This window comes from Podarcis liolepis (assembly GCF_965112155.1).
Source record: "Podarcis liolepis genome assembly, chromosome: 4".
Classification (NCBI taxonomy): Eukaryota; Metazoa; Chordata; class Lepidosauria; order Squamata; family Lacertidae; genus Podarcis; species Podarcis liolepis.
Window position 1 is genome coordinate 68,376,365 of NC_139558.1, and position 11,920 is coordinate 68,388,284.

Consider the following 11,920-nt stretch of genomic DNA (forward strand, 5'->3'; position numbering starts at 1 on the left):
GGGATATGATGGGTTAACTTAGTCATTAACAGGGCAATCCTGTACATTGCTCAAAAGTAAGCTCCACTATGTTCAATGGCGTTTACTCCCAAGTAAGTGGGCACAGGAATGCAACTTCAGTGAAGTTTTTAAACCATCCTTTTCAAGTGTGACAAATGCATACACACTGAAATGAACACTTTCTGAAACACTGGATTCTTAAATGAAACAGTATTTCAGACTTACAGAAGTAGGCTTTAAAAGTTCATTCTTTAAAAGCAATTTTGTTTTTAGAAATGCTCAGGGATTTCATTATTATTTTTCCTTCCCAGTTTCTAAGTTTCTGTTACAAAGTTACAATTACAATAAAATTGTTGATCAATCTAAAACAGTGTTACTTCAAAGTTGGCTAGCTAAAGCCAGTAAGCAATTTACTATAAAAATTAAAGATTATAAGCAACTATTTGGGTCCGGCTGGTGATGAGCAGGGCGTGTGAGCCGGATTATAATACAGCAATAAGTTTGTAGGATTTAAAAAAATAAAAAATAAAATAAGCACCACTTTGGGCGAGGAAGTGTTTAAACAGCATCTTCTACGGACAGCATAGGCTTCCAAATAAATGTATAGAAGATAACACACAACATTGTAAGACATGAGTGTTCAAATAACAGCTCTTGGTGCTCAGCTGCACTGTCTTAATACACAGTATACTTTGCCAGCCAATGCGCTAGCAGCTTCACTGCTCTATTGACTGCATAACAACAGGACTGTGCACATTATCAATGAGTTCAACTGCTGAGAGCTGCACGCCACTCCAAACTGGCCTCCATGGATACTCATGCTTTATTAGCCAAAAAAGGAGTATAACAACAAGATTAATACCACCGCTTTCTTATCAGTAACACATGCTCTACTAATTATTCTGCTATTCTAAGATGTACCAACTATTAAAAAAACACAACCCCAACCCAGTAATGAATATGCATTTGTGAAGGAGGTGATTTATTTTTTATTTAGAACAGGCTATATTGAACCATTTCGTTTCTTTGATGTAAAAATCAGCTATATCTTCTAAATCTATTTCCCATAGCCAGTAAAAAAACAAAACTCAGTATGACTGCTTCCCCCTTTCCAAATCCAAAAATACCAGCAGCATTATTTGTTCAGTGAATTAAATATTCTTGCTTGCTAAACAAAATGATTGAAAATTGCTCAGTAAATAGAATCAACCAGGCAGGTGCAAGATTGGACACAATTATTTCATACTAGAAGTTATTCCCCTCCTTTGGACTTTTTAATTTTAAATAGAAGTAAATATGCTTGAAGACTTTTGAAGCAAAGGTTGACTGTTCACAGTGATCTGACTTTACTGGGTGTGCCTTTTAAAGAAACACCTTCAATTGTTCCAAGAGGGGTGAAAACCCAATCAGCACTATTCCCCCCGCCTCCCAAATGTGAAGTATTTGATTGTCTTGGTTTCTGACTCAACAAATGTTTTATCATGAAATAGATTTAATTTATCCAGAAATAGTTGTACATGGTGCTACTTATGAAACACAGGTGACTTTCAGGAGTGCTAGAAATGTATTATAACTAAAGTTTGCGATGCAAACAAATGCAATTAACCTATGGCTTTAAAATGGAGGTATGTTTTAATAACATATTTATTTTAAGGAAGTGGGCCACCATCAATTCCCACCCCCACAATTGTGTGCCACAATAAGGTATGTTAATGAGACCCTAAAACTGCAAATCCTAGGAACACTTTTGCCTTGGAGTAAGTCCCATTAAACTCAAGGGAGCTTACTTCCAAGTAGACACAACACAAGATTGCACTGTTTAACTTGCTTCCATCAGTTGATACACATGGAACCGTCAAGGCAGCTACTGAATCAAATAAGAAGCCAAGGCAAATTCAACACGGCTTCACAAACGTTGTCCTTTATAGATATACTGTACATTTCCAGATGCACTTCTTTTCTTTTATCTTTTGCGTCTGTCTCAGCCACAAAACAGTTAGAACAATGCAAAAAAGCATCCTCTCCCCACAAGGTGTGAAGGCAGGCAAGCGCAAGGGGCTTCCCCGTCCGACTTTTCCTGGCATTCCTTTTATGCTAATAATCCGGCTCACACGCCCTGCTCATCATAAGCCGGACCCAAAGTAGGACCATCGCCACTTTGTGACAGACAATCAAGCCGCCAGTCTCCTGACAGCTGCCGCTAGATGCAGGGATCCTGCCTCCACCTGCAGTCTAGCGCCAGGTCACTGTCACTCCCGGGGAGGTGGGTGTCACCATCTCACACCCCCCAACCACCGTTCGCCAGCGACAGCCCCTTCTAACTTTGCTTCGCCAATGCGCGTCCGTCGTGGCCAGCAATGCGCCCTGGCGTCCTTATCCAGAGAGGGGCTTCCAATATATTGGGGGGTCCTATCCCCCAAAAGGCTGTGGAAAATAAATAAATGCCGAAGGTGAACCTGCTGCCCTGGGGGAAACGACCAGGAGAGCCATGGACCAGGCTTCCAGCCGCGGGATCCAGGGAAGTTCAGGCACTCCCCCCCCCGCTCCCCTCGAGGATGCGCCCTGCCCGGCTTACCTTCGTTGGTGGGATGGAGGCTCAGATCCGCCCAGCAGCGGAGAGCAGATCCGAGGAGCAGCAGGAGGAGGAGGAGGAGGGCGCCGTGACAATCCATGTTGCTGGTGCAGAGGGCAGCGCGAGCTGCATATCTCCCTGAAGCATGCCACTGATGTGAGCGCTCCGATCGCAGGAGAAGTTACCATGCTCCGCTCGCAGGCTGATGTCAAGTTTGACACTGGAGATAAGGAGGAGTCTGCCGAGCTGGCCCGGGCGGACGGAGCCTCGCCGGGAGGCCCGACGGGTCCTAGCGCACGCCTTGCGCGCGCGCACGCACAAAGAAGGAAAAAAGAGCACGAGGGAGGGAGTCACGGAAAGGGTCTTTTCTGCGCGGATCGAGGAAGGGACCGAGGAGGAGGAGGAGGAGGTGGAGGTGGAGATGGAGAGGAGGAGGAGCAATCTCCAGAAGAAAGTAGGTGGCGTGCAGCAGCCCAAGGCAGCTCGGCTCAGAGGCACGCCGGATCTGCCGGTAGATTTGCAAGTTAGCGAGAGCAACGACGAAACGTCTTTCCTCAGTTCTGTGGGGCTGCGGGAATGAAAGAGAAGGGCGCCAAACGCACCGGGCTCGGTTCTGGTCTATTGGAATCCCTGGGCTCGGGATATGCTCAGAGGCACCCTTGTTCTTTCATGCTAACACTGTGCCTTTTTGCGCCTGGTTCTTATTTGGGTTCTCTTGTTTTTTGGTGGTTTTTTTTGGGGGGGGCGGGGTTGCAAAAAAGGAAGAAGTAGATCCAAGAATTCTGGAGTCTGCCCAGCCTTGCTTGCTCGCTCGCATTTATTTATTTTCCATTTTAAGCGCGCTTAAGGCTTTCTCTTTCCTTAGGAGGGGAAAGCGAGCGGCTCTTTTGATCAAGCCATCAAAAAGTAGAGTCCCACCCCCCCGCTTCCCTCCGATCCCGCGGCAGAAGCTTGAAAGAAGCGGAGGGAGAGAGCAACCCCTCCTCAGCCAGGACCCCCTCCCACCTCCGAGGCCCTGGAGCCGCCTTCTCTTATTTGGGGATGGGGATGTGCAAAGAACAGAAGGCAGAGGGTCCTCCAACTCCCCTAGATGTGAAAAGGACGCGGGACACCCGCAGCCTCTCCGGCTCTCTATATGGGGTGTGGCCCCCGGCAAGGGAAGCAACCTGGCCCGCGTCCTCGCTCACCTGCGCTCAGCCGAGCGGAGGACAGGTGGGAAGCCCGGGATGGGAGGCGCCTGCAGCAACCCCGCTCCCACCAGGGCTGCTCCCTCGGAAGGTCTGTTTCCTTCCTCTGGGAGCGCCCCACTCTGTGGCCCCGCTTCCCCTTCCCAAGAGAAAGTGGGAGAGGCGAAGGAACAGGTAGAGACTCAGAGATGCTTAGCCGCTGAAGGGACCAAGCGCCAGCAATACCGTTACGAACTGCCAGCCCGGATGGGGTGGGCTGCTTGGGTCCACTCCCACCCTAGAGGGAAAGCCTAGGGAGCAGCGAGGACGAGGAGGCTGTGTAGGGGCGGGGGCAATCGGCGTACATTGCGCGCAGTCGTAAGGAGCTGTCCTCGATTTCTTTCCAGGCTCCCCAGCGTAGCGAGTGGGGAGCGGCTGCTACTCTCCACCCACCCGCGCCCAATAAGTGGCAATGCTCAGAGAAGGAGGTGTTTCAAGGAGCAGTTCGCAGATTGGCGGCGGGGGCGGGGGGGGGGCGAGGATCTTGCTATGTTTAGGAAAAAGGTAAAAGGCGGATCTACACGGATCCTCATGAATTCATATGATTTTTTCATTCAAATTAAATAAAACCACCATGATATTGTAGACCATGTCTTACTCTGTAGAAAGCATCAAAAAAATCACGCATCCACTGTTTTGGGGGGGCGCAGGGGCGCAAAAACATGGTTAAAAAACACGGATCCTCATGGATCCTCATGATTTTCCCACTAGATCATCCCAAAGTCACCATCAGATCAAAGATCATGGCCATGGGCACAGCATCCACCACAAAAATCACGGATCCACGGCTTCCTGGCGAAACCGTGGCCCAAAAACGTGGTTTTCAAGAACGGATCTTCATGGATCCACACGCTTTCTGCATCGGGCCAACCCAAACTCACTGTCAAATCACATATCATAGTAAGGGGCACAGCCTACACCACAAAAAACTCGGATCCACACCTGCCTGGCCACGCCCTGGCCCAAAAACGTGGTTCCGAAGCACGGATCCTCATGAATCCTCATGATTTTTGCACTAGATCAGCCCAAAGTCACCATCAGATCAAACATCATGGCCATGGGCACAGCATGCAACACAAAAATCACAGATCCACGACTTCCTGGCGAAACCGTGGCCCAAAAACATGGTTCCGAACCACAGATCCTCATGGATCCTCACGCTTTTTGCATCGGGCCACCCCAAACTCACCGTCAAATCACACATCATGTCCAGAGGCACAGCCTGCACCACAAAAATCACGGATCCACGGCTTACTGACCATACCGTGGCCCAAAAACGTGGTTTTGAAGCACGGATCCTCATGGATCCTCACGCTTTTTGCATCGGGCCACCCCAAACTCACCGTCAAATCGCACATCATGTCCAGAGGCACAGCCTGCACCACAAAAATCACGGATCCACGGCTTACTGACCATACCGTGGCCCAAAAACGTGGTTTTGCAGCACGGATCCTCATGGATCCTCACGCTTTTTGCATCGGGCCACCCTAAACTCACCGTCAAATCACACACCATGTCCAGAGGCACAGCCTGAACCACAAAAATCACGGATCCACGGCTTACTGACCATACCGTGGCCCAAAAACGTGGTTTTGAAGCACGGATCCTCATGGATCCTCACGCTTTTTGCATTGGGCCAACCCAAACTCACTGTCAAATCACACATCATGTCCAGGGGCACAGCCTGCACCACAAAAAAATCAGATCCATGGCTTCCTGGCCACTCCATGGCCCAAAAACGTGGTTTTGGAGCACGGATCCTCATGGATCCTCACACTTTTTGCACTAGATCAGCCCAAACTTACCATCAAATCACACATCATTCCCAGGGGCACAGCCTGCACCACAGAAAACTCGGATCCACGGCTTCCTGACCATACCGTGGCCCAAAAACGTGGTTTTGAAGCACGGATCCTCATGGATCCTCACTCTTTTTGCATTGGGCCAACCCAAACTCACTGGCAAATCACACATCATGTCCAGGGGCACTGCCTGCACCACAAAAAACTCGGATCCACGGCTTCCTGGCCACTCCATGGCCCAAAAACGTGGTTTTGGAGCACGGATCCTCATGGATCCTCACACTTTTTGCACTAGATCAGCCCAAACTTACCATCAAATCACACATCATTCCCAGGGGCACAGCCTGCACCACAGAAAACTCGGATCCACGGCTTCCTGACCATACCGTGGCCCAAAAACGTGGTTTCGAAGCACGGATCCTCATGGATCCTCACGCTTTTTGCATTGGGCCAACCCAAACTCACTGGCAAATCACACATCATGTCCAGGGGCATAGCTTACACCACAAAAAACTCGGATCCACGGGTTCCTGGCCACTCCATGGCCCAAAAACGTGGTTCCAAAGCACGGATCCTCATGGATCCTCACGCTTTTTGCATTGGGCCAACCCAAACTCACCGTCAAATCACACATCATTCCCAGGGGCACAGCCTGCACCACAAAAAACTCAGATCCACGCCTGCCTGGCCACTCCATGGCCCAAAAACGTGGTTTTAAAGCACGGATCCTCATGGATCCTCTTTTTGCATTGGGCCAACCCAAACTCACTGGCAAATCACACATCATGTCCAGGGGCACTGCCTGCACCACAAAAAACTCGGATCCACGGCTTCCTGGCCACTCCATGGCCCAAAAACATGGTTTTGGAGCACGGATCCTCATGGATCCTCACGCTTTTTGCACAAGATCAGCCCAAACTCACCATCAAATCACACATCATTCCCAGGGGCACAGCCTGCACCACAGAAAACTCGGATCCACGGCTTCCTGACCATACCGTGGCCCAAAAACGTGGTTTCGAAGCACGGATCCTCATGGATCCTCACGCTTTTTGCATTGGGCCAACCCAAACTCACTGTCAAATCACATATCATGGCCAGGGGCACAACATCCACCACAAAAAACTCGGATGCATGCCTGCCTGGCCATACCGTGGCCCAAAAACGTGGTTTTGAAGCATGGATTCCCATGGATCTTCATGATTTTTGCACAAGATCAGCCCAAAGTCATCATCAGATCAAACTTCATGGCCAGGGGCACAGCATCCACCACAAAAATCACGGATCCACGGCTTCCTGGCCATACTGTGGCCCAAAAACGTGGTTACGAACCACGGATCCTCATGGATCCTCACACTTTTTGCATTGGGCCAGCCCAAACTCACTGTCAAATCACACATCATGTCCAGGGGCACAGCCTGCACCAAAGAAATCTAGGATCCACAGCTTCCTGTTCATACCACTGCCCACAAACGTGGTTTTGAAGCACGGATCCTCATGGATCCTCACACTTTTCGCATTGGGCCAACCCAAACACACCGTTAAATCACACATCATGTCCAGGGGCACAGCCTGCACCACAAAAATCATGGATACATGGCTTCCTGGTCATACTGTGGCCCAAAAATGTGGTTTTGAAGCACGGATCCTCATGGATCCTCATGCTTTTTGCACTAGATCAGCCCAAATTCACCGTCAAATCACACATCATGGCCAGGGATACAACTTGCACCACAAAAAAATAGGATCCACGGCTTCCTGGCCATACCGTGGCCCAAAAACGTGGTTTTGAAGCATGGATCCTCATGGATCCTCACGCTTTTTGCATTGGGCCAACCCAAACCCACTGTCAAATCACATATCATACCAAGGGGCACAGCCTACACCACAAAAAACTCGGATCCACGCTGCCTGGCCATACCGTGGCCCAAAAACGTGGTTCCGAAGCATGGATCCTCATGGATCCTGTTGATTTTTGCACAAGACCAGCCCAAAATCACCATCAGATCAAGCATCATGGCCAGGGGCACAGAATCCACCACAAAAATCACGGATCCACGGCTTCCTGGTCATACCGTGGCCCAAAAACATGGTTTTGAACCACGGATCCTCGTGGATCCTCATGCTTTTTGCACTAGATCAGCCCAAATGCACCGTCAAATCACACATCATGGCCAGGGGCACAACCTGCACCACAAAAATCACGGATCCATGGCTTCCTGGCGACACCATAGCCCAAAAATGTAGTTTTGAAGCACGGATCCTCGTGGATCCTCACCCTTTTTGCACTGGGCCACCCCTAAATAATAATAATAATAATAATTTATTATTTGTACCCCGCCCATCTGGCTGGGTTTCCCCAGCCACTCTGGGCGGCTTCCACAGAAAACAAAAAACATTAAAATATCATAGATTAAAAGCTTCCCTGAATAGGGCCGCCTTAAGATGTTTTCTGAATGTCAGGTAGTTGTCCATCACCTTGACATCCGATGGGAGGGCATTCCACAGGGCGGGCGCCACCACCGAAAAGGCCCTCTGCCTGGTTCCCTGTAGCTTCGCTTCTCGCAATGAGGGAACCGCCAGAAGGCCCTCGGCCTGTCAAATCACACTTCATGCCATGGGACACAGCTTGCACCACAAAAAACTCGGATCCACGGGTTCCTGGCCATACCGTGGCCCAAAAACGTGATTTCAAAGCATGGATCCTTATGGATCCTCACGCATTTTCCATTTGCCAACCCAAACTCACCGTCAAATCACACATCATGGCCATGGGCACAGCCTGCACCACAAAAAACACGGATCCACAGCTTCCTGGCCACTCCATGGCTCAAAAACGTGGTTTTGAAGCACGGATCCTCATGGATCATCACACTTTTTGCATTGGGGAACCCCAAATTCACCCTTTATTCAAATATCTTGTACATAACCACAGATCTGACCACAAACATCATGGATCTACTGCCAGATGCTACCCTGGATATATTGGCCAATTTTTAGGTGGGTGTGCTGGGATGGAGGAAACGGAGTCGGCTGAATCTCTATCCATTAAAGATGGGCGTCCAATGGCTGGGCCAGAATAATTTCAGTTTGGTTTGCCAGCTCCCAGCTCTTAATGGGGCGGAATAGTCACCTGTAGCCGCTATCAGGAGTCCCGGTGTGATCCTGGATGCTTCTGTCTCTATGGAGGCATTGGTCACAAATGTAGCCAAACTGGAATTTTTGAATCTATGTCAGGTTAGGAGATTGGTACCGTACCTGTCCCTTTCCAACCTAGCCATGGTGATCCATGCAGTAGTCACCTGCAGACTAGACTACTTTAACTTGCTGTACACCTGAGCCGGGGAGTGCAGGGTATAAATGTGATAGAGAGAGAGAGAGAGTGAGAGAGATAGATATGCAGGGCTACCCTTGAGACTGCTCCAGAAACTCCATATGGTCTAAAATGCAGATGCATGAGTTCTTACTTGGACTTTGTGGAGAGCCCACATTCAGTTGGTTGTTCATCAGCTGGATTGGCTCCAGGTGGAGTATCGAATCAGGTTCAATGTTTTGGTGCTAATCTTTAAAGCCCTAAACAGTCTGTGACCTTTCTTATCTGTGGGAATTATCTTGCAATACACCCCCATGAGTGTGACACTCATCTAACAGCAACCTACTGGTGGTCCCTGGCCCAAAACATATCCAGCTGTCCTCAACCAGAGCCAGAGCCTTTTTGGTGGAACGCTTTGTCTAATGAGAACCAGGGCTCAGTGCAATCTATCTCAGTTCTCTCACTTGTCATGGTGAGTGGGCTTGCACATTCCTATGACCCTTGTGAGTGAAGCCATTGGGAATCTCGTACTCCCAGCAGGGTCACCCAAGGTGGTAAGGTCAAAGAATATTAAATATGCTCAGAGTCCTGTAGTGATTTCATGCTCTTTATTGCAGCTTGTAAAACAGTGATTGAATTTCCCCCCAAACCTCAGGCTTTTATATACATTATTCACACAATGAGTCCCGTCTGACTAGCTGATTCTGCTTCCCTCCTGGAGCCTGATTGGTCTTTTCCTGCAAGCCAATCAGTTCTTGCATTCTAGGATCCTACTTGCCTATTGTTCTAGGATCCAAGCTTAGTACATAACAGGGAAGGAGCTAGACAAAGAATGATCCAAGAAGTCCTCAACGGCAGAACAGGCGGGTGATAACAAGCGGTATGTTACAACGCCTGTGAAGGTGGGTGAAGGCTGCAGCAGATAGGATCCACCAGTTTGTCGTGAATACTCATGCCATCAGAACAGAGCCCTACTGCGAAGACTGTGCGTTGGTCAGCGTGCACTAATCTACACACATAAAACAAATTCACGCACAGGCGTCTTCCAAAAACCAAACCCAACCCCCCCCCAAACCCTCCCCCCATGGCCATCACTAAATGGCTACTGTGGCAGGAATGTGAAGCCCCTAGTCATGAACCGACACATGGGCGGTCAGTCGTTCTGACTCAAGGAATGAGGCAGTTGAGCAGCTCAGCAGCTGTATCCATGACTGAGCAGCCCTTTTTAGGATCCACTATGCTCACCCCGAAAAGGGGAAGGGGCTGGAAACGGTGCCCTAAACATAGTATGCCTCCCTTTTTCCCTGAATGGATTACCACGCCCAGGTGGAATCTCTTTTCCTATAGTTTGAATCCATTATTCTGCATCCTAGTCTCTAGAACAGCAGAAAACAAGCTTGCTCCCTCTTCAACATGACATCCCATCAAATATTTAAACATGGCTATCATGTCACTCCTTAATCTTCTCTTCTCTAGATTAAACAAATCCAGCCTCATAGGGCTTGAATTCCAGACCTTTTACATTTTGGTCACCCTCCTCTGGACATGCTCCAACTTGACAATATCCTTCTTCAACTGGACACAGTATTTCAGGTGTGGTCTGACCAACCAACCAGAATAGTGTGGTAGCATTCCTTCACTTGATCTAGACACTATACTCCTATTGATGCAGCCCAGAATTGCATTGGCATTCTTAGCTGCCACATCACACTGTTGACTCATATTCAGCTTGTGGTCGACTAAGACTCCCAGATCCCTTTCACAGGTACTGTTGTCAAGCCAAGTGTCCCCCACCTGTGCATTTCATTTTTTCTATCCAGGTGCAGTACCTTACATTTCTCCCTATTGAACTCCATATTGTTGGTTTTGGCCCAGCTCTCTAGGCTATTCAGGTCATTTTGAATTCTGACCCTGTCCTCTGGTGTATTAGCAACCCCTCCCAGTTTGCAGTCATTTGCAAATTTGATTAGCACACCCTCTATTCCATCATCCAAATCATTTATAAAAATATTGAATAGCACCAGGCCCAGGACAGAACCTTGTGGAACCCCAGTAGTCATTTTTTCCCAGGATGAAGGTGAGCCACTGATGAGCACTCTTTGGGTTCAGCCCATCAACCAATTACAAATCCACCTAACAGTAGCTTTGTCTAGTCCACATTTTACTAGTTGTTTTGCAATAATATCATGGGGGACCTTTTCAAAGGCCTTACTGAAGTCAAGGTAAGCTGGTACAAGGGAAAGCAGGATTGTAATTACCGTAAAAATTACTGATTACTTTGGATCAGCAGTCTCAACCTAACCCGCTATGTGGGGAGAGCCACGTGTTCCTTTGGAAGGCAAGTGGAATACAGTGTGATATACTGACAGCTGTTTTAAAAGATGTAACTGCAACTTAAAATCCAGTATCAGGGAAAAAAACAAAAATAGATGGTCCCTGTGTGAATAGTCATGTTTGCATGATGGGGCCACCTCCAGTGACCATGTGGCCTGATATAAGAGGGTTCTAAAATCAGTCCTGAAAGTAGACTGATTGAGAATGACACACGCATAGCTTTTGCTCTGCCATTAACAAGGTGAGCTGAAGCAAATTCTTGCCTCCCTTTGGGCTTAGCAATATTTCCTACAGCATTCTTGTTGAAGGGCATTGGAGAGTTAGGTGAGGGTCACTTTTCTGTTTTTCCATCAAGCCCCCAGACAAGAATGCTACAGCATCAGCCCCAAACACTCAGTCTCATAACAAAAAATACTCAACGGAGTTAGGGCTGAGGGTAGGGGAAGTACAATCATGATCTTTCCAGTCCTCTAGAAGCTGACCCTTTTGGTCATTTTGGTCATGGAGCCAAATATCTGTTTCCAAGTTTAAAGAGTCTAAACAAGTAAAGAACAAGCTTGCCCTTTACATGCAAAAGCCCTGAAATTCAGCCCATTGGGCAATGATAGGCTGGGAGGAGGGAGGTAAGGACTAGCACCTTCTCTGCCCTCCACCTCCAACAGCTACACCTGAA

The 11,920-nt window shown here is 48.4% G+C and overlaps 1 protein-coding gene across 4 annotated transcripts in view; it reads right to left on the reverse strand.

Annotated features, from left to right (window-relative positions):
- The window catches only part of EPHA3 (EPH receptor A3), a 205,284-nt gene extending 202,068 nt beyond the window's left edge, over positions 1-3,216 (reverse strand). For 2 of the 4 annotated variants that reach the window (XM_083498576.1, XM_083498573.1), the window contains exon 1: positions 2,576-3,214. In XM_083498576.1, the coding sequence (XP_083354702.1) occupies positions 2,576-2,672 (97 nt within the window). In that variant the 5' untranslated portion in view covers positions 2,673-3,214. Of the gene's footprint in view, positions 1-2,575 lie in introns of all 4 variants that reach the window. The other 2 variants (XM_083498574.1, XM_083498575.1) reach the window with 2 other exon arrangements.
- Between the last annotated feature and the right edge of the window lie 8,704 nt (positions 3,217-11,920).